This window comes from Pseudophryne corroboree, chromosome 11 (assembly GCF_028390025.1).
Source record: "Pseudophryne corroboree isolate aPseCor3 chromosome 11, aPseCor3.hap2, whole genome shotgun sequence".
Lineage (NCBI taxonomy): Eukaryota > Metazoa > Chordata > Amphibia > Anura > Myobatrachidae > Pseudophryne > Pseudophryne corroboree.
Window position 1 is genome coordinate 61,537,618 of NC_086454.1, and position 22,315 is coordinate 61,559,932.

General features: G+C 44.9%; 1 protein-coding gene across 1 annotated transcript in view; it reads right to left on the minus strand.

Moving 5' to 3' along the window:
• KCNQ1 (potassium voltage-gated channel subfamily Q member 1) overlaps positions 1-22,315 on the minus strand; it is a 278,960-nt gene that overhangs the window by 32,018 nt on the left and 224,627 nt on the right. The window contains exons 10-13 of the mRNA XM_063944343.1: positions 7,087-7,209; positions 3,916-4,054; positions 1,363-1,486; positions 1,177-1,252 (exon numbers count right to left, since the gene is read on the minus strand). Coding sequence (XP_063800413.1) covers positions 1,177-1,252; positions 1,363-1,486; positions 3,916-4,054; positions 7,087-7,209 — 462 coding nt within the window. The remainder of the gene's footprint in view (positions 1-1,176; positions 1,253-1,362; positions 1,487-3,915; positions 4,055-7,086; positions 7,210-22,315) is intronic.

Here is a 22,315-nt window from a genome sequence, read left to right on the forward strand (position 1 = left end):
TAGGACGTTAGAGAAAATAAGAATTTACTTACCGATAATTCTATTTCTCATAGTCCGTAGTGGATGCTGGGCGCCCATCCCAAGTGCGGATTGTCTGCAATACTTGTACATAGTTATTGTTACAAAAATCGGGTTATTATTGTTGTGAGCCATCTTTTTTTAGAGGCTACTTCTGTGTTATCATACTGTTAACTGGGTTCAGATCACAAGTTGTACGGTGTGATTGGTGTGGCTGGTATGAGTCTTACCCGGGATTCAAGATCCTTCCTTATTGTGTACGCTCGTCCGGGCACAGTACCTAACTGAGGCTTGGAGGAGGGTCATAGGGGGAGGAGCCAGTACACACCATGTGATCCTAAAAGCTTGCTTTTGTGCCCTGTCTCCTGCGGAGCCGCTATTCCCCATGGTCCTGACGGAGTCCCCAGCATCCACTACGGACTATGAGAAATAGAATTATCGGTAAGTAAATTCTTATTTTATCTTGTATAAGCCAACTTGTATTTAAGCTTTAATGGTCCGTTAAGTAAAACTAAGTAACAATAATGCTAAGAAGTCCATAAGGCTAAGCTAAAATTGTATGCCCTATAAAGGGATGCGGTTAAGATACCAGCTGTAGGTATCCAGGCAGTCGGAATCCCGACACCCGTCAGAATGCCAATGCCGGAATCCCAACAGGATCAGGAGATCGGCACCAGAATCCCGACAGCTGGACCCCGGACCGTAAGAATAGCCGGCAGGTTAGGGCTGGGGAAGGGGGTTAGGGTTAAGCTGCGGAGGGAGAGGCCAGGGTAACGCTGCAGGGGGAGGAGGGGGTTAGGTTTAGGCACCACCGGGGGAGATTAGGGCTAGGCATTAAGGGGGGAGGCTAGGGTTAGGCTGCGGGAAGGTAGAGTTAGGGTTAGGGCATCTTGAAGCCTCACGGGTGTCACAGAAAATAGAAGCATAGTGGCGTAACTGCCGGGGGGATCAGAAGCCACTGACTCCAGGTGTCGGGAAAGAACCTAGAGGGAAGAAGGCACTTCCAGTACACGGCGGCATGCAGCAGAGCGTGCCCCAAATTTGCCTGCGGTGAAGTTCTGCCACTGAACGTATTAAATCATTTCATTATTCTTAAATACACTTATTTCTGTATTTCTTTTCCTATTACTTGAGATCCTGTAAAGTGAGGGAACACACCTGGAACCTCTTCTTTGCCACAAAGTACTGCATTCTGCGAATAACTTTTATTGCTGCTCGATGGTGCTCTCGTAGCCTGCCACAAAACATAACATTAGAGACAGGGATACGTGTAATATGTGCCATCCAAAGTTGTACTATATTAATAAGCACTGATTAATAACACTATAACATAAGTGTCCTTACTCGGAGATGTGAGTGATTGGGGTCAGCAAGGTGTCCGCTTCCATGTCGGCATCATCGGTGAAACTGTTTGTTCTGATAAAAGGAGCAGAACTGATATCGAGCAGCCCAAAGGTCTTTTTTGTTACTGTAGGCAGAAACATAGGAGATCATATTCACTGATGTGTTCTTCAGCAGATCACACGTTAAACGTATTCTACACATTATGTGATTGCCACCCCAGGGGCCAAAGTATCAGGAGGGGAAGTGGAAGGACCATTAACCCCCGCTATACATCTGAATAATGTTGATAAGGTTTCAAAAATAATAATCTCACATTACCGTATGAGTCTGGAAAAAATGTCAATAAGTAAATAAAGCCTTCGAAATAGGATAGAGAAGCAGATAAATAGACGTAACATACAGTATAGACAAAAAGACCATATACAGGTTGAGTATCCCATATCCAAATATTCCGAAATACGGAATATTCCGAAATACGGACTTTTTTGAGTGAGATTGAGATAGTGAAACCTTTGTTTTCTGATGGCTCAATATACACAAACTTAGTTTAATATACAAAGTTATTAAAAATATTGTATTAAATGACCTTCAGGCTGTGTGTATAAGGTGTATATGAAACATAAATGAATTGTGCGAATGTATACACACTTTGTTTAATGCACAAAATTATAAAAAATATTGGCTAAAATGACCTTCAGGCTGTGTGTATAAGGTGTATATGTAACATAAATGCATTCTGTGCTTATACTTGGGTCCCATCACCATGATATCTCATTATGGTATGCAATTATTCCAAAATACGGAAAAATCCCATATCCAAAATACCTCTGGTCCCAAGCATTTTGGATAAGGGATACTCAACCTGTACTACTGTTTGAAAATGACATGTAAGTATATTAAGGGGGATATCCAATTAGCCCCAGTAATTTACCGGGGCTAATTTTCCTGCCAGGGGCTAGCTAATTAGCCCCAATAAGTTGCAGCACGCGCCAGCTTATCGGGGATTTTGTTTCACCTGCCTCCAGCAGACAAAGCAGAATCCCCGGAAACAGACCCGTTTTCGTCCGAGAACGGGGCTGTTTCACACGAAAACACACAGGTTTCACTGAACCTGTGTGTTTTCGGGAGAAGGTTTTTTTTTTTTTTTTTTACAGGCGATCCATCTGGATAGCCTGTAAATAAAAATGTAAAACAAAAACAAAACAAAAAAACGGTGAAACATCGGAAAAAAGTCCGAAAAATTGGTAACAATAATACTACTATTGTGGATTATACACAGGTTTTGTTCGTTTCTATACAGCTTTCACCTGTGACTTAATTTTGGTGATGGAAAGTAAATAAAAGGTTATAGAAATAATCCTGAGCTTAAATCTTTTTTTCTAAAAAAAATTATATATATATATATATATATATATATATATATATATATATATATATATATATATATATATACTCGAGTATAAGTCGACCCGAATATAAGCCGAGGCACCTAATTTTACCACAAAAACCTGGGAAAACTTATTGACTCGAGTATAAGCCTAGAGTGGGAAATGCAGCTCATAGTGCCAGATATGCCCCACAGTGCCAGATATGCCCCACAGTGCCAGATGTGCCAGATATGCCCCACAGTGCCAGATATGCCCCAGAGTGCCAGATATGCCCCACAGTGCCAGATATGCCCCACAGTGCCAGATGTGCCAGATATGCCCCACAGTGCCAGATATGCCCCACAGTGCCAGATATGCCCCAGAGTGCCAGATGTGCCAGATATGCCCCACAGTGCCAGATATGCCCCACAGTGCCAGATGTGCCAGATATGCCCCACAGTGCTAGATACTTACCCTCCATCGCTCCCGCGCTGTCTTCTGAATGAGGGACACGGAGTGCGCAGCGCGTGGCTCTCCTGTGTCCCTCCTGCATCTCTGGCGGCAGCGGCGTGTGGTAAAGGAAGTGCCGGTTCGTGCACTTCCTTAACCACACAGACGCCGCTGCCGCCGGAGATGCAGGAGGGACACAGGAGAGCCACGCGCTGCGCACTCCGTGTCCCTCATTCAGAAGACAGCGCGGGAGCGATGGAGGGTAAGTATCTAGCACTGTGGGGCATATCTGGCACACCTGGCACTGTGGGGCATATCTGGCACACTTGGCACTTAAAGCTGACTCGAGTATAAGCCGAGGTGGCTTTTTCAGCACAAAAAGAAGTGCTGAAAAAGTCGGCTTATACTAGAGTATATACGGTATGTATGTATGTATATATATGTATATATATATATATATATATATATATATATTATTTTTATTTATTTTTTTTACTGCTACTTAATGGATAAATGGGTTGGGGCTGGGTGATCGGCGGTGGGGATTCCTGCAGTTACCATACTGACCCCGGGATTCCGAACGCAAAATGTCGGCAGGGTGGGAGGGCGATCCCGGCTAAATGATTTGGATAAGATGACGCTAGGAACAGCAGATCCCCTCTGTCAAGTAACAGTGAAAGCTCATAGTGACTAAGTTTCTACTGAGAATAAGCGGCCATCACAATAATATTACTACCTGTATTTTCATATCCTTCCACTGAATAGTTGTCATTTTTTCTATCATCAGTGACGTGATCGTATGTGATATGTGGGATGTTCAGCATTTTCTCAGTGGAGCCCTCTTCTTTCTCTGTGCGCATTTTCTTTCTCTTAACCTAGAAACGTTTTCACATGACAGCTCTAACAACAAATATTACAATTGTTTCTAATGTAGACAACTTGGCACCAAGGCATTATTAGTCCGGTTATACACATATACTGTAGGTTAATCAGCATGTGGTCCCCACAGCACAAAAGAGACAGCAGTTATATGGGCTTATATAGTATATTTAATAGGGTTAGGCATGTTATCCTGGCATCCCGACACTAACAATCCCGTCACCGGATGGAGTAAGTATTCTACCCCTTCCCCATCCCCTACTCTAACCCTCCTGGAGTGGCGGATACGGCCAACCCTCGGGGGGTTTCAGCTATGACTCACCACCTCCTAGTGCCTAACCCCCCCTCCAGGCCCTAACCCTAACCCCCACCCTGACACTCACCTTCGGGATGTCGGCTGTTGTTGTTCCAGTGCCGGTCTCCTGAGTGGTGTTGGTATTCTGGAGTCAGTGACATGACTGCCAGTATCCTGACCGGGTGTGGATCATAGCATAGAGAGTCACTAGGTCGACCACTATTGGTTGACAGTGACTAGGTCAACACCTGAAATAGGTCGACATGGTCACTAGGTCAACATGGGTTTTAAAAAAATGTTGGTGTTGTTTTCTCTGTAAAGTGACAGGGAACCCCAATTAGTGCACCGTGTCCCCTCACATGGCTCGGTTGCTGTTCCCAATTGCAGTCCTCATGGATTGTAAAGTATGAACACGCTCAAAAAAATTAAACAAAAAATGTAAAAAACTCATGTCGACCGGTCTCCATGTCGAACTTGTCCATGTTGACCTAGTGATGATGTCGACCTAAGCCATGTCGCCCAATAGTGGTCGACCTAATGAGTGTCGACCTAAGTACTGTCAGCCTAAGGACCGGATACCATCCCAACCACCAGGATGCCTAACGCATCCCATTTAATAGAAGGCAGCCTATCAATTCACTAGAACCTCAGTGGGGAACTACATCATCATCATCTATAGCTCACTGGTTACGGACACACTCTAATCTAATGACTATCGGACCAAGACTCAAAGCAGCTTCCTCCAGTAAGTGTAGGTAACAGGTACACTTCAAAGGGATTTTTTTAAGGAAACATTACATTGGCTATAAAGTTATTAAGTTACAGTAATGTTAACTTCTTCATAACTTCAGTGCCCACATCACACTATACTTGAGTACTTTACCAAGATGGCAGTATGATGGGAATGCCCTTGATAATAATGGTGAGATGTAATTACCGTTACTGCGTCCGTGTGGCCATAAATGAAAACTGCAACACTCTAAGGCTGGGATTCAAATGATCTATCACGCCCAATTTTCTTTCTAAAATGATCTCCGTTATCGCGCATATTGCGCCCATAGTGATCAAGTTTAGCTGTGTAAAGGGTTGGGTGCCTCACTACTCCGGGGGTAGTGAGTTGAAATAATGATACCATGCCCCTGAGGGCAGAAACAGAACAGGTGTGGAAAGGGGTGAAAAGAATTGAATCCCGCCCTAAATATCCATATTAACAAAATGGGTGGTCAGCTGGTTAATGTGCACCTGTTTTAATGTAGAAGTGCATAAAATACACTATGCTAACTAGTTTTCCTATTGCATTAACTAATTAGTAATATTTCCTTTCCTTATACCCATAATATGCTCTCTAACGGTCATCACTAGTCATGCTATATATATATATATATATATATATATATATATAGTAGATTGTAGCTCGGCACTCAATACCTGTTGCTGGTATGCCCGGGTGCCCTCCAATGACTCGAAGGTCTATGTAGTGTATACAGTGAGGCGGCACTCACTCAGGACTTCAATAGAACAATAAAACTCTACAGACAAGCTGTTGTTGTTAACGTTTCAGTTGTATTAACTTTCTTCAGAACAACAGTTAATACAACTGAAACGTTAACAACAACAGCTTGTCTGTAGAGTTTTATTGTTCTATTGAAGTCCTGAGTGAGTGCCGCCTCACTGTATACACTATATATATATATATATATATGATAAATTAACGTAGAGTTCATTGTTTAAATGCCAAAACAATGAGACCCTAGATTTAACCGTAAAGTCAAAATTATTTTATCCAGGACGTCATCCCATTATCGCTATCGTCCAACTGTATTATAAATCAATAATGTTTGGAAGAAAGTACAGTGGGTTTTGGGTCCATTTCTTATTGTTGGTTATATTTAATATATTGTTTCACAAAGCATCACCTTTCCTACTACAGTGTTTGCATCTGTGAGATAGCTGCCAGGAAATGTAATATGAAACAAATATTTAGATGCTTGATTACAGGAAAGTTTTTTTTATAAATATGACATACAATTCATTATTTTAGTTATGATTGTACCATGATTCTTCACCAACCAAAAATGATCAAAAACCATTAATTGTATTAAGATATATTTGTTGATACAGGTTGAGTATCCCATATTCAAATATTCCGAAATATGGACTTTTTTGAGTGAGAGTGAGATAGTGAAACCTTTGTTTTTTGATGGCTCAATGTACACAAACTTTGTTTAATACACAAAGTTATAAAAAATATTGTCTAAAATTACCTTCAGGCTGTGTGTATAAGGTGTATATGAAACATAAATGCATTCTGTGCTTATATTTAGGTCCCATCACCATGATATCTCATTATGGTATGCAATTATTCCAAAATACGGAAAAATCCGATATCCAAAATACCTCTGGTCCCAAGCATTTTGGTTAAGGGATACTCAACCTGTATTAGAAATACCTTTCAACATTTTACGAATCAAAATTGACAATCAGCTCCAAACTGTTATTTTTCAAACCATGTGGTAGATGTATGAAAAGTTTTGAGAGATCAACTATGCAGTCCGTACATGGCAGAAAAGCAGCATCGGCGCACATAACGTGCACTGATCCCACTTCTCGCCCATAACACCACTTAATACATCTACCTCATAGTCTGTAGCATTACAGTGAGGAGCTGATTGGCTGGTATTTAATCGAATCTCTCCAAGTTTTAATACATCTCCCCCAAAAATCATACCATACCAACACAGTTTTCTTGGGTTTTGGGCTGGGGGACATGATGTGCTGGCTCCGATGAGCCTTTCTAATGTAGATTTTCCACGTGGCAGAATCTGGGTTTTCTGCAGCATAGCACCTCCATGCTGTCTGGAACACAGAGAACACCAAGATTACCAGGCATGATCAGAGAAACTGTTTCAATTCCAGTTTCATATTTATGACCATTTCTACAAGGCACATCATAAAATTACAATAGTGTATTGCCAAATGCTTAATAAAGCACTAAACAGAATCAGTATAAATACATGCATGTCTATATATGCCTATACAGGTATTTATATTTATTGTGGCTACTGAATGTGGGATTAATCTAGAAGTGCCCCATTTTTTGTATACATTATCACAAACAACAAAAGCAGTTTATTAAAACACCAGTCTGGTTAACAAACAGGCAATTATACAACACAATTAAACATTAAAACAAATCTTTGAACAGTAGAGTTGAACACACAATAGCTTAGGGGAACATGTACTAACCAGTAATAAAAGTGAAGAAGTGAGCCAGTGGAAAAGTTGCCCATGGCAACCAATCAGTATTGACGTAACATTTATAATTTGCATACTATAAACATATGCAGAGCAGCTGATTGGTTGTTATGGGCAACTTCTCCACTGGCTCACATTTCAACTTTTATGACTGCTTAGTAAATGTCCCCCTTAGTGTAATAGCAGATGTCACCAGACCGAGGTCCTACGCGTTTCATCACCAGGATTTTGATATAGGGGAAGGAAAGTAGATGGCAATGATTGTGGGGATGCATTAGACTTCAGCCACACACATCAATTCTCGGGATGCGGTTACAATACCGCTAGTCGGTATCCCGGACGCCACAATGCCGATGCCAGAATCCCGACTAGCGGTGAAATGCCGCCGCCGGAATCCCAGCGCCACAGACATTACTCCCTCTATGGGTGACCACATACTGCTGGTTTTTCATACTGATCCCCAATTCTCAACTGGCTCTGAGCCAGAACGTGCACAGATTGGGGGCTTCTAGACTGTCTGCATCCTAAAGGTGGGTACTTACTGGCCGATATATCGTCCGTTCTCTTGAACGGACGATATATTGCGGGTCCGTCGGCGATTGTGTACGGGCAATATGTCTGAACTCCGTCGTTCACAGACGTATCGCGTCGGCCCACAGCACAGCCGACGGCCAATATATCTACCGATATAATGGCGCGTACACATGCTGCTGCAGCCGGCGCTGAACTAGGAGGGCGTGTGTACACTCCCGCCCAGTAATGATGTCAGTCCCCGACGCATGGGGCATTGTGTATGCTCAACACACTGCCCGATCCGTCCATAGATATATCTGCCGATCAATTGATCGGCAGATATATCTACCAGTGTGTACCCACCTTAAGTAGTGCCACACTGGGGCCTAAATTTGTTTGTAGCAGACCTGCACTGGAGAGACCATTTACCCTTTACACACCTACACATTCACTGCTATCTAGTAAAAGGGAGTCTGCGAGTAATTTGTAAAGAGCAGAAAAGAAGTTGCACAGAAGTACCTTGGATTGTTTTTAAATGTAACTTTTATTACTTTTCAGTATAAATTAATTTCCGTATTATTGAGAACATTTTATAATTTTAATAGATAAATACTGAAAATATTGTAATTTTAATAATTTGCTAATGAGAATTAAGAAAAATAAAAAGTACTAGTATGAAAGAATAATAAAAATGGTCTTCTGGGAGTATTTAATTTGTATATATAGCATGCTGCTTATATTCAATTATATTGGACCTGTATATAAAATGCTTTTAATCGTACCTTACTTAACGGTCACAATATCAGAGTAAAGTGTTTTAGCATTCCTCCTTCAATTAGCCCTCGGTAAAAATCGATAATTAGCAGGCTAAACAACTGAAGTATTTTTGTAGTCCTTTAGAATTATGTCTTAGGCTGGGTACACACTTGACATTATGCAGTCGATATACTGATCGAACCGGTGGATCGGACGATATATCGTTCACATCGTCCAATGTATTTGCAGTATATCGCTAATGATGCACGCTTCCGCAGGTCATTAACGATATCCAATGTTTTTAGTTCAAGCCTTGAAATCTAAAGATATTAGACAAGACTGCATGCAGCTGGATGTGAGTGGACGCTGTCACTGACGATATCGGTAACGCTATGCCCCATATAATTTGCATTCACGACGATGTAACTTATGCGCATCGTCAAATGTGTATGCTGCAAAGATATTATTAAATGCTCATAATAATTCATGAGTAGAAATAATAAGAATTTACTTACCGATAATTCTATTTCTCGGAGTCCGTAGTGGATGCTGGGGTTCCTGAAAGGACCATGGGGAATAGCGGCTCCGCAGGAGACAGGGCACAAAAAAGTAAAGCTTTACTAGGTCAGGTGGTGTGCACTGGCTCCTCCCCCTATGACCCTCCTCCAGACTCCAGTTAGGTACTGTGCCCGGACGAGCATACACAATAAGGGAGGCATTTTGAATCCCGGGTAAGACTCATACCAGCCACACCAATCACACCGTACAACTTGTGATCTAAACCCAGTTAACAGTATGACAACAGAAAGGGCCTCTTAAAGATGGCTCCTTAACAATAACCCGAATTAGTTAACAATAACTATGTACAAGTATTGCAGATAATCCGCACTTGGGATGGGCGCCCAGCATCCACTACGGACTCCGAGAAATAGAATTATCGGTAAGTAAATTCTTATTTTCTCTATCGTCCTAAGTGGATGCTGGGGTTCCTGAAAGGACCATGGGGATTATACCAAAGCTCCCAAACGGGCGGGAGAGTGCGGATGACTCTGCAGCACCGAATGAGAGAACTCCAGGTCCTCCTTTGCCAGGGTATCAAATTTGTAAAATTTTACAAACGTGTTCTCCCCCGACCACGTAGCTGCTCGGCAGAGTTGTAATGCCGAGACCCCTCGGGCAGCCGCCCAAGATGAGCCCACCTTCCTTGTGGAGTGGGCTTTTACAGTTTTAGGCTGTGGCAGGCCTGCCACAGAATGTGCAAGTTGAATTGTGGTACAAATCCAACGAGCAATCGACTGCTTAGAAGCAGGTGCGCCCAACTTGTTGGGTGCATACAATATAAACAGCGAGTCAGATTTTCTGACTCCAGCCGTCCTTGCAATGTATATTTTTAAGGCTCTGACAACGTCCAACAACTTGGAGTCCTCCAAGTCGCTAGTGGCCGCAGGCACCACAATAGGTTGGTTCAGATGAAATGCTGATACCACTTTAGGGAGAAAATGCGGACGAGTCCGCAGTTCTGCCCTATCCGAATGGAAGATTAGATAAGGACTTTTATAAGATAAAGCCGCCAATTCAGATACTCTCCTGGCAGAGGCCAGGGCTAGTAACATAGTCACTTTCAATGTGAGATATTTCAAATCCACCTTTTTCAATGGTTCAAACCAATGGGATTTGAGGAAATCTAAAACTACATTTAGATCCCACGGTGCCACCGGAGGCACCACAGGAGGCTGTATATGCAGTACTCCCTTGACAAAAGTCTGGACCTCAGGGACAGAGGCCAATTCTTTTTGGAAGAATATTGACAGGGCCGAAATTTGAACCTTAATGGATCCCAATTTGAGACCCATAGATAATCCTGATTGCAGGAAATGTAGGAAACGACCCAGTTGGAATTCCTCCGTCGGAACCCTCCGATCCTCGCACCACGCTACATATTTTCGCCAAATGCGGTGATAATGTTTCACGGTGACTTCCTTCCGTGCCTTAATCAAGGTAGGAATGACTTCTTCTGGAATGCCTTTCCCTTTTAGGATCTGGCGTTCAACCGCCATGCCGTCAAACGCAGCCGCGGTAAGTCTTGAAAAAGACAGGGACCCTGCTGTAGCAGGTCCCTTCTCAGAGGTAGAGGCCACGGTTCGTCCGTGAGCATCTCTTGAAGTTCCGGATACCAAGTCCTTCTCGGCCAATCCGGAACCACTAGTATTGTTCTTACTCTTCTTTGCCGTATGATCTTCAATACCTTTGGTATGAGCGGCAGAGGAGGAAACACATACACTGACTGGTACACCCAAGGAGTTACCAGTGCGTCCACAGCTATTGCCTGTGGATCTCTTGACCTGGCGCAATATTTGTCCAGTTTCTTGTTGAGGCGAGACGCCATCATGTCTACAATTGGTCTTTCCCAACGGTCTATTAACATGTTGAAGACTTCTGGATGTAGACCCCACTCTCCCGGATGAAGATCGTGTCTGCTGAGGAAGTCTGCTTCCCAGTTGTCCACGCCCGGGATGAACACTGCTGACAGTGCTATCACGTGATTCTCCGCCCAGCGAAGAATCTTGGCAGCTTCTGCCATTGCACTCCTGCTTCTTGTGCCGCCCTGCCTGTTTACATGGGCGACCGCCGTGATGTTGTCCGACTGAATCAACACCGGCTTTCCTTGCAGGAGAAGTTCCGCCTGGCTTAGAGCATTGTAGATTGCTCTTAGTTCCAGAATGTTTATGTGAAGAGACTTTTCCAGACTCGTCCATACTCCCTGGAAGTTTCTTCCTTGTGTGACTGCTCCCCAGCCTCTCAGGCTGGCGTCCGTGGTCACCAGGATCCAATCCTGAATGCCGAATCTGCGGCCTTCTAATAGGTGAGCCTTCTGCAACCACCACAGAAGTGACACCCTTGTCTTTGGTGACAGGGTTATTCGCAGGTGCATCTGCAGATGCGACCCTGACCATTTGTCCAACAGATCCCTTTGGAATATTCTTGCATGGAATCTGCCGAATGGAATTGCTTCGTAAGAAGCCACCATTTTTCCCAGGACTCTTGTGCATTGATGTACTGACACTTTTCCTGGTTTTAGGAGGTTCCTGACCAGATCGGATAACTCCTTGGCTTTTTCCTCTGGAAGGAAAACCTTTTTCTGAACCGTGTCCAGAATCATTCCTAGGAACAGCAGACGAGTTGTCGGGATTAAATGGGATTTTGGAATATTCAGAATCCACCCGTGTTGTCTTAGCACCTCTTGAGATAGTGCTAAAGCTGTCTCCAGCTGTTCTCTGGACCTTGCCCTTATTAGGAGATCGTCCAAGTATGGGATAACTAATACGCCTTTTCTTCGAAGAAGAATCATCATCTCGGCCATTACCTTGGTAAAGACCCGAGGCGCCGTGGACAATCCGAACGGCAGCGTCTGAAACTGATAGTGACAGTTTTGAACAATGAACCTGAGGTACCCCTGGTGTGCGGGGTAAATCGGAACGTGTAGATACGCATCCTTGATGTCCAAGGATACCATAAAGTCCCCTTCTTCCAGGTTCGCTATCACTGCTCTGAGTGACTCCATCTTGAACTTGAACTTTTTTATGTAGAGGTTCAAGGACTTCAGATTTAGAATAGGCCTTACCGAGCCATCCGGCTTCGGTACCACAAATAGAGTGGAATAATACCCCTTTCCTTGTTGTAATAGGGGTACTTTGACTATCACCTGCTGAGCGTACAGCTTGTGAATGGCTTCCAACACCCTCTCCCTTTCGGAAGAGACGGTTGGTAAGGCAGACTTCAGGAAACGATGAGGAGGATCCGTCTCTAATTCCAACCTGTACCCCTGAGATATTATCTGCAGGATCCAGGGGTCTACCTGCGAGTGAGCCCACTGCGCGCTGTAATTTTTGAGACGGCCCCCCACTGTCCCCGAGTCCGCTTGAGAGGCCCCAGCGTCATGCTGAGGTTTTTGCAGGAGCCGGGGAGGGCTTCTGTTCCTGGGAAGGAGCTGCCTGTTGGTGTCTCTTCCCTCTTCCTCTGCCTCGTGGCAGGTACGACAAGCCCTTTGCTCTCTTATTTTTGTAGGAGCGAAAAGGCTGCGGTTGAAAGGTCGGTGCCTTTCTCTGTTGGGGAGTGACTTGAGGTAAAAAAGTGGATTTCCCGGCAGTAGCCGTGGCCACCAAGTCTGATAGACCAACTCCAAATAACTCCTCCCCTTTATACGGCAAAACCTCCATGTGACGTTTTGAATCCGCATCGCCTGTCCACTGTCGTGTCCATAAGGCTCTTCTGGCTGAAATGGACATAGCACTCACCCGAGATGCCAGTGTGCAAATATCCCTCTGTGCATCACGCATATAGATAAATGCATCCTTTATTTGTTCTAACGACAGTAAAACATTGTCCCTATCTAGGGTATCAATATTTTCAATCAGGGATTCTGACCAAACTACTCCAGCACTGCACATCCAGGCAGTTGCTATAGCTGGTCGTAGTATAACACCTGCATGTGTGTATATATTCTTTTGAATAACTTCCATCTTTCTATCTGATGGATCCTTAAGTGCGGCCGTCTCAGGAGAGGGTAACGCCACTTGTTTGGATAAGCGTGTGAGCGCCTTGTCCACCTTAGGGGGTGTTTCCCAGCGCGCCCTAACCTCTGGCGGGAAAGGGTATAATGCCAATAACTTTTTTGAAATTATCAACTTTTTATCAGGAGCAACCCACGCTTCATCACACACGTCATTTAATTCTTCTGATTCAGGAAAAACTGTTTGTAGTTTTTTCACACCATACATAATACCCTGTTTTACGGTATCTGTAGTATCAGCTAAATGTAACGTCTCCTTCATTGCCAAAATCATATAACGTGTGGCCCTACTGGAAAATACGTTTGAATTTCTACCGTCGTCACTGGAATCAGTGCCCGTGTCTGGGTCTGTGTCGACCGACTGAGGCAAAGGGCGTTTTACAGCCCCTGACGGTGTTTGAGGCGCCTGGACAGGCATTAATTGATTGTCCGGCCGCCTCATGTCCTCAACTGACTGTTTAAGGGAAGATAAACCATCACGTAATTCCACAAATAAAGGCATCCATTCTGGTGTCGACCCCCTGGGGGGTGACATCTGCATATTTGGCAATTGCTCCGCCTCCACACCAATATCGTCCTCATACATGTCGACACCACGTACCGACACACACCGCAAACTCACAGGGAATGCTCTAATGAAGACAGGACCCACTAGCCCTTTTGGGGAGACAGAGGGAGAGTCTGCCAGCACACACCACAAAGCGCTATATATATAAGGGATATCCTTATATTAAGTGCTCCCTTATAGCTGCTTTAATATATATATATATAGCCATTAATGTGCCCCCCCTCTCTGTTTTACCCTGTTTCTGTAGTGCAGTGCAGGGGAGAGACCTGGGAGCCGTTCTGACCAGCGGAGCTGTGACAGAAAATGGCGCCGTGTGCTGAGGAGATAGGCCCCGCCCCTTTTTCGGCGGGTTCTTCTCCCGCTATTTTTCCAGTCAGGCAGGGGTTAAATATCTCCATATAGCCCCTATGGGCTATATGTGAGGTATTTTTAGCCTTGTATAAGGTTTATATTTGCCTCTCAGAGCGCCCCCCCCCAGCGCTCTGCACCCTCAGTGACTGCCCAGTGAAGTGTGCTGAGAGGAAAATGGCGCACAGCTGCAGTGCTGTGCGCTACCTTATGAAGACTGAGGAGTCTTCAGCCGCCGGTTTCCGGACCTCTTCACGCTTCAGCATCTGCAAGGGGGTCGGCGGCGCGGCTCCGGGACCGGACTCCACGGCTGGGCCTGTGTTCGATCCCTCTGGAGCTAATGGTGTCCAGTAGCCAAGCAGCAAATCCACTCTGCATGCAGGTGAGTTTACTACTTTCCCCCTAAGTCCCACGTTGCAGTGATCCTGTTGCCAGCAGGACTCACTGTAAAGAAAAAAACCTAAACTAAACTTTCTCTAAGCAGCTCTTTAGGAGAGCCACCTAGATTGCACCCTTCTCGTTCGGGCACAAAATCTAACTGGAGTCTGGAGGAGGGTCATAGGGGGAGGAGCCAGTGCACACCACCTGACCTAGTAAAGCTTTACTTTTTTGTGCCCTGTCTCCTGCGGAGCCGCTATTCCCCATGGTCCTTTCAGGAACCCCAGCATCCACTTAGGACGATAGAGAAATTAATAAGAGTACATTAGGAAGATATAGACGTTATGGTAAGAACTTACCGTTGATAACGTGATTTCTCTTATGTCCACAGATATCCACAGGATAACATTGGGATATGGTTGAGAGACAGCGGAAATGGCACCAACACGGTCACGAGCTTTCTGGCCTCCCAGGATGCATCGGGGCTTCCCCATATAATCCTGCCCACTGACTCAGTCAGATCAGTTCTTTCCACAGCGATATAGGCAGGAGCATCAGGTAGAAACCTATTTAGGCAATAAGAACACACATGCACACCCTTCCATACAAGAAGGAAGAGGTTTAGTGATTGTCAAGATCCTCAAATCAGGTGCGTCAGGGTGTGATCCCTGTGGATACCTGTGGACATAAGCGAAATCACGTTATCAACGGTAAGTTCTTACCATAACGCCTATTCTCTGGCTGGGTCCACAAGATTATCCACAGGATAACATTGGGATTCCCAAAGCCATTTTAGTGGTGGGGATGCTCCTGATTGCACAGGAGGACCTTTCGCCCGAAGTCTGCGTCATGAGAGGCAAAAGTATCCAAGGCATAATGTCTAATGAATGTGTTTATGGAAGCCCATGTAGCTGCCTTACATATCTGTTCTGCTGAAGCACCCTGTTGTGCTACCCATGAAGGACCTACCTTTACGTGTAGAGTGTGCAGAGACATTAGCCGGAGTAGGGAGATCTGCACGAGAATAGGCTTCTGATATTACCATTCGGAGCCATCTCGCCAGCGTCTGTTTACAAGCAGGCCATCCTCTTCTATGAAATCCGTAGAGGCTGAAGAGAGAATCTGTTTTCCTGATGGCACTAGTACGATCTATGTAGATTCTTAAAGCTCGGACTACATCCAGCGACGCTTCTCCCGCAGATAAAACCTTATAAGCTGGGACTAAAATCTCTTCATTCAGATGAAACTTTGAAACCACCTTCGGAAGATAACCAGATCTCGTTCTGAGAACTGTTCTGACTGGAAAAAAACTTAGGAAAGGAGACTTACACGATAACGCTCCTAAATCTGACACTCTTCTGGCTGACGCCATTGCCAGTAGAAAAAGTACTTTAGCCGTTAACCATTTAAGATCTGCTCTCTTAAGCGGTTCAAACGGAGGACCCTGGAGGAATTTAAGAACTAGATTCAAATCCCAGGGAGCTGCAGGAGGAACAAATGGAGGTTGAATATGTACAACTCCCTGAAAGAAAGTACGTACATCCTGTAAATCAGCAATCTTTTGCTGAAACCATACAGTTAATGCCGATACTTGAACTCTCAAGGAAGCCACTTTCAAACCTTTATCCAATCCTGCTTGAAAAAAATCCCAAATCCCAGAAACTTTAAAAGATCTTGGATTCAAATTTTTTCCAGTACACCAATGAATATAGGCATGCCATATTCTATGATACACACGAGCTGAAGAAGGCTTTCTTGCTCTAAGTATAGTTTGGATTACTTGTTTCGAAAATCCTCTAGCTTCTAAGATAGAGGTTTCAATAGCCACGCCGTCAAAGACAGACGATCCAGATGACTGGCAACAAGGACCCTGCATTAGCAGATCTGGAATGTTGAGGGAGCAGTATCGGTGCTTCCACAGACATTCTCAGTAGATCTGTTTACCAATGCCTTCTTGGCCAAGCTGGAGCTACTAGAATTATGGCTCCCTTTGCTTGCTTTATTTTTCTCACTACTCTGTGTAACAGAGATATTGGAGGGAACAGATACACCAGATGAAATTTCCATTCTACTGACAACATGTCTACAAGGACCGCTCCGGGATCCTTCGTTCTCGATCCATAACTTGGAACTTGTTGTTTAGACGAGACGCCATGAGACTAGAGATGAGCGGATTCGGTTTTACTCGGTTCTCAAAACGACATCTTATTGGCTCACGGATGTCACATGTTTTGGATAGCCAATAAGATTCGGTTTTGAGAACCGAGTAAAACCGAATCCGCTCATCTCTACATGAGACCTATCTCTGATAGACCCCATCTGTTCACTAGTGTCTGAAACACTTCTGGGTGTAATGCCCATTCGGTTTCCTGAATGGTGTGTCGACAGAAAATCCGCTTCCCAGTTCAGAACACCTGGGACAAACACTGCTGACAATGCTGGGAGATGGAGCTCTGGCCATCTTAGAATGGGAGTTACTTCCTCCATCAATCTTTTGCTGCGAGTTCCTCCTTGATGATTGAGGTACGCTACTGCTGTCGCATTGTCTGAGCGAATCTGGACAGGTCTTCCTTGCAGACTGTCCTTTGCCTGAACTAGAGCCAAGTAAATGGCCCTTATCTCCAACAGATTTATCGGCAGGCGACTTTCCCTTGCGGTCCATTTCCCCTGGAACTAAAGGCTTCCGAGTACCGCACCCCAGCCCTGCAGGCTGCCATCTGTTGTCAGGACTTACCATTCTTTTATCCAAAAGGGTCTCCCCTTGTTTAAATGGTCTGTCTGTAGCCACCACGCTAGAGACCTTTTTACGTTTACTGGAAACTTTATCATCTGCTTTTTTATCGTCTGATGATTTCCGTTCCATTTTGACAGAATAAGGTGCTGCAAGGGTCTGGAGTGGAATTGCGCATATTCCACCATATCGAAGGCTGATACCATCAGACCCAACAGTCGCATTGCTGCATGGACTGACATTGTCTGGGCGTGCAACGCTTCCTGAGCCATGACCTGCACCTTGACTATCTTTTTCTCTGGTAAGAGAACTTTCTGTAGGTCTGTATCCAATATGGCCCCCAAATGAACCATCCGCTGTGACGGATTCAGGGACGACTTTTCCCAATTTATGAGCCACCCGTGTCTCTGTAAACAAACTATTGTATGTTGAAGATGGCTCAAAAGTAAATCCTGCGAATGTGCTAAGATTAACAGGTCGTTGAGGTATGGGAATATTCTTATCCCCTGTTTGCGCAGACAATCTGCCATAACCACCATGATCTTGGTAAAACACCCGGGGTGCTGTTGCTAGCCCGAAGGGCAAAGCTTGGAACTGAAAATGTTCCTGGAGGATGGCAAACCTGAGGTAACACTGATGAGACAGTGCTATAGGCACATGTAGGTAAGCATCCCGTACATCCAGAGATACCATTTAATCTCTTCTGGTTCCATAGCCAACATTATGGAGCGCAACGTCTCCATGTGGAACATTGGGATCCAAATGTATTTGTTCAAAATTTTCAGATTGAGAATTGGTCGAAATGACCCATTTGGCTTCTGGATCAGAAATAGATAGGAGTAAAACCCCTGTCCCCTTTGTGATGGAGGTACTGGGACAATCACACCTGACTGCAGTAATTTTTGGACTGCTTCTTGCAGGGCATTGGCCTTCGACTCTATACGAGACGGGCTGGTGCAAAAAAAATCTTTGAGGAGGCTGCCTCCTGAATGGGAACCCATATCCCTGAGATACCACCTTTTGCACCCAAGCATCTGTTGTTGACTGTTGCCATATGTGTGCAAAATGCAGGAGTCGGCCCCCAACCCTGGAATCCTCCAGGCGGAGGCCCGTCTCTTCAGGCTGATGGTTTCTGTTCAGGCTTGGAAGCTGGCTTTTTGCTAGCCCACTGCTTCCTACCCCTTGTTTTGAACTGGGGTTGCTTAGACACCTCTTTAGCTTTCGCTTTGCCAACTAAATGAGCGAAACTTTGAACCCTTAGATTTAGGGTTATAAGTAGCCGGAAATATGACCTTCTTTGATTCAGCCTCTGATTCTAGGATATCAGATAATGGTTTCCCAAACAACATATTACCAATGAAAGGCAATGCTTCCAATTCTTTCTTGGATTCCTCATCTGCTTTCCGGGTACGTAGCCAAACTGCTCTGCGAGCGGCTACTGTCAGGCTGAAGCTTTAGAAGCAACTGTACCCATATCAATTGCTGCTTCTTCTAAGTATTGGGCAGATTGTCTTAAACGGCTTAAATGATACTCTTGCTCCCTATTAGGAGAAGAGATGTCATTCTCTAGTTCCTCTATCCATTCGCCCATTGCCTTTGCTACCCAGGCCGAAGCCATAGCAGGTCTTACCACTGCTCCTACTAGAGAAAATCCATTTTTCAAGAAGCTATCTACCCTTCTGTCTGTGACATCATTTAGTGAGGTAGATGACAGTGGTAAAGCAGATTTATGCACAAGTCGCAGTACATGTGCATCTACTTTTGGAGGAACTTCTCTTTTCGAACAATCCGCAGCTGGAAATGGATAATAAGAATTCCATCTTTTCGGAATCTTATATTTCTTACTGGGCGTCACCCAAGACTCATCCATCATTTCCGTCAGCTCATCTGACGCTGGGAATTCAGTTTTAACTGATTTTGTTCGTTTAAACACAGGTGCTTTAGATTTTAACACTGTCTTGGCTGGTTCTTCCAAAGAGAGAATAGCCTTCACAGCATTAATAAGTTCAACTACATCCTCTGAACTAAAACTCTGCGACTGATCATCATACAGAGTATTTGAATATACTGTATCATCATCTGTTGTATTATCTTGTATAGTCAGCAACATAGACGTATCTGTCTTAGTCTTACCTGTCCCTTGGTTGCTTGTAGAGGCTACTGGAACCAAGCCGTAGGAAGGGAGCTGCATGTATGGGTTAATAGTGTAACCTAACCCTTGAGGTGGTGCTACCGGAGTTAACCTGTCCGCTATTGAAGATAAAGTCTTTGCGAACATATTCCATGGTGGCTCTGTTGGTGGTTGAACCAACTCCTGTTTTTTACTTTGCTGAAAAGCAAAACAGTTCGCACACAAGCCCTCATAAGTGACAAATTGGTCCATACCAATTAACCCTGTCTTACAAGATAAGCATGTTAGGTATGTAGGAGTGCTTGATAAATTCTCCTTGTTACTTTTGCCGCTCACAGACATGGTAATAATAAGAATTTACTTACCGATAATTCTATTTCTCGGAGTCCGTAGTGGATGCTGGGGTTCCTGAAAGGACCATGGGGAATAGCGGCTCCACAGGAGACAGGGCACAAAAAGTAAAGCTTTAGGATCAGGTGGTGTGCACTGGCTCCTCCCCCTATGACCCTCCTCCAAGCCTCAGTTAGGATACTGTGCCCGGACGAGCGTACACAATAAGGAAGGATTTTGAATCCCGGGTAAGACTCATACCAGCCACACCAATCACACTGTACAACCTGTGATCTGAACCCAGTTAACAGTATGATAACAGCGGAGCCTCTGAAAAGATGGCTCACAACAATAATAACCCGATTTTTGTAACTATGTACAAGTATTGCAGATAATCCGCACTTGGGATGGGCGCCCAGCATCCACTACGGACTCCGAGAAATAGAATTATCGGTAAGTAAATTCTTATTTTCTCTATCGTCCTAGTGGATGCTGGGGTTCCTGAAAGGACCATGGGGATTATACCAAAGCTCCCAAACGGGCGGGAGAGTGCGGATGACTCTGCAGCACCGAATGAGAGAACTCCAGGTCCTCCTCAGCCAGGGTATCAAATTTGTAGAATTTAGCAAACGTGTTTGCCCCTGACCAAGTAGCTGCTCGGCAAAGTTGTAAAGCCGAGACCCCTCGGGCAGCCGCCCAAGATGAGCCCACTTTCCTTGTGGAATGGGCTTTTACTGATTTTGGCTGTGGCAATCCTGCCACAGAATGTGCAAGCTGAATTGTACTACAAATCCAACGAGCAATCGTCTGCTTAGAAGCAGGAGCACCCAGCTTGTTGGGTGCATACAGGATAAACAGCGAGTCAGATTTTCTGACTCCAGCCGTCCTGGAAACATATATTTTCAAGGCCCTGACAACGTCAAGCAACTTAGAGTCCTCTAAGTCCCTGGTAGCCGCAGGTACCACAATAGGTTGGTTCATGTGAAATGCAGAAACCACCTTAGGTAGAAATTGAGGACGAGTCCTCAATTCCGCCCTGTCAGAATGAAAAATTAAGTAAGGGCTTTTATATGATAAAGCCGCCAATTCTGACACATGCCTGGCTGAAGCCAAGGCTAACAGCATCGACACCTTCCATGTGAGATATTTTAAGTCCACAGTGGAAAGTGGTTCAAACCAATGTGACTTTAGAAAACTCAACACCACATTGAGATCCCAAGGTGCCACTGGAGGCACAAAAGGAGGCTGTATGTGCAGGACCCCTTTTACAAATGTCTGAACTTCAGGTACTGAAGCCAGTTCTTTCTGGAAGAAAATCGACAGGGCCGAAATTTGAACCTTAATGGACCCTAATTTTAGGCCCATAGACAGTCCTGTTTGCAGGAAATGAAGGAAACGACCCAGTTGAAATTCCTCTGTAGGGGCCTTCTTGGCCTCACACCACGCAACATATTTACGCCAAATGCGGTGATAATGTTTTGCGGTTACGTCCTTCCTGGCTTTGACCAGAATAGGGATGACTTCTTCTGGAATGCCTTTTTCCCTCAGGATCCGGCGTTCAACCGCCATGCCGTCAAACGCAGCCGCGGTAAGTCTTGGAACAGACAAGGCTCCTGCAGTAGCAGGTCCTTTCTTAGAGGTAGAGGCCACGGTTCGTCCGTGAGCATCTCTTGAAGTTCCGGGTACCAAGTCCGTCTTGGTCAATCCGGAACCACGAGTATAGTTCTTACTCCTCTCCTTCTTATGATTCTCAGTACTTTTGGTATGAGAGGCAGAGGAGGGAACACATACACTGACTGGTACACCCACGGCGTTACCAGAGCGTCCACTGCTATTGCCTGAGGGTCCCTTGACCTGGCGCAATATCTGTCCAGTTTTTTGTTGAGGCGGGACGCCATCATGTCCACCTTTGGTTTTTCCCAACGGTTTACAATCAGGTGGAAGACTTCTGGGTGAAGTCCCCACTCTCCCGGGTGAAGGTCGTGTCTGCTGAGGAAGTCTGCTTCCCAGTTGTCCACTCCCGGAATGAATACTGCTGACAGTGCTATCACATGATTTTCCGCCCAGCGAAGAAACCTTGCAGCTTCTGCCATTGCCCTCCTGCTTCTCGTGCCGCCCTGTCTGTTTACGTGGGCGACTGACGTGATGTTGTCCGATTGGATCAACACCGCCTGACCCTGAAGCAGAGGTTTTGCTTGACTTAGGGCATTGTAAATGGCCCTTAGTTCCAGAATGTTTATATGAAGAGACGTTTCCAGGCTTGACCACAGGCCCTGGAAATTCCTTCCCTGTGTGACTGCTCCCCAGCCTCTCAGGCTGGCATCCGTGGTTACCAGGATCCAATCCTGAATGCCAAATCTGCGGCCCTCTAGTAGATGAGCA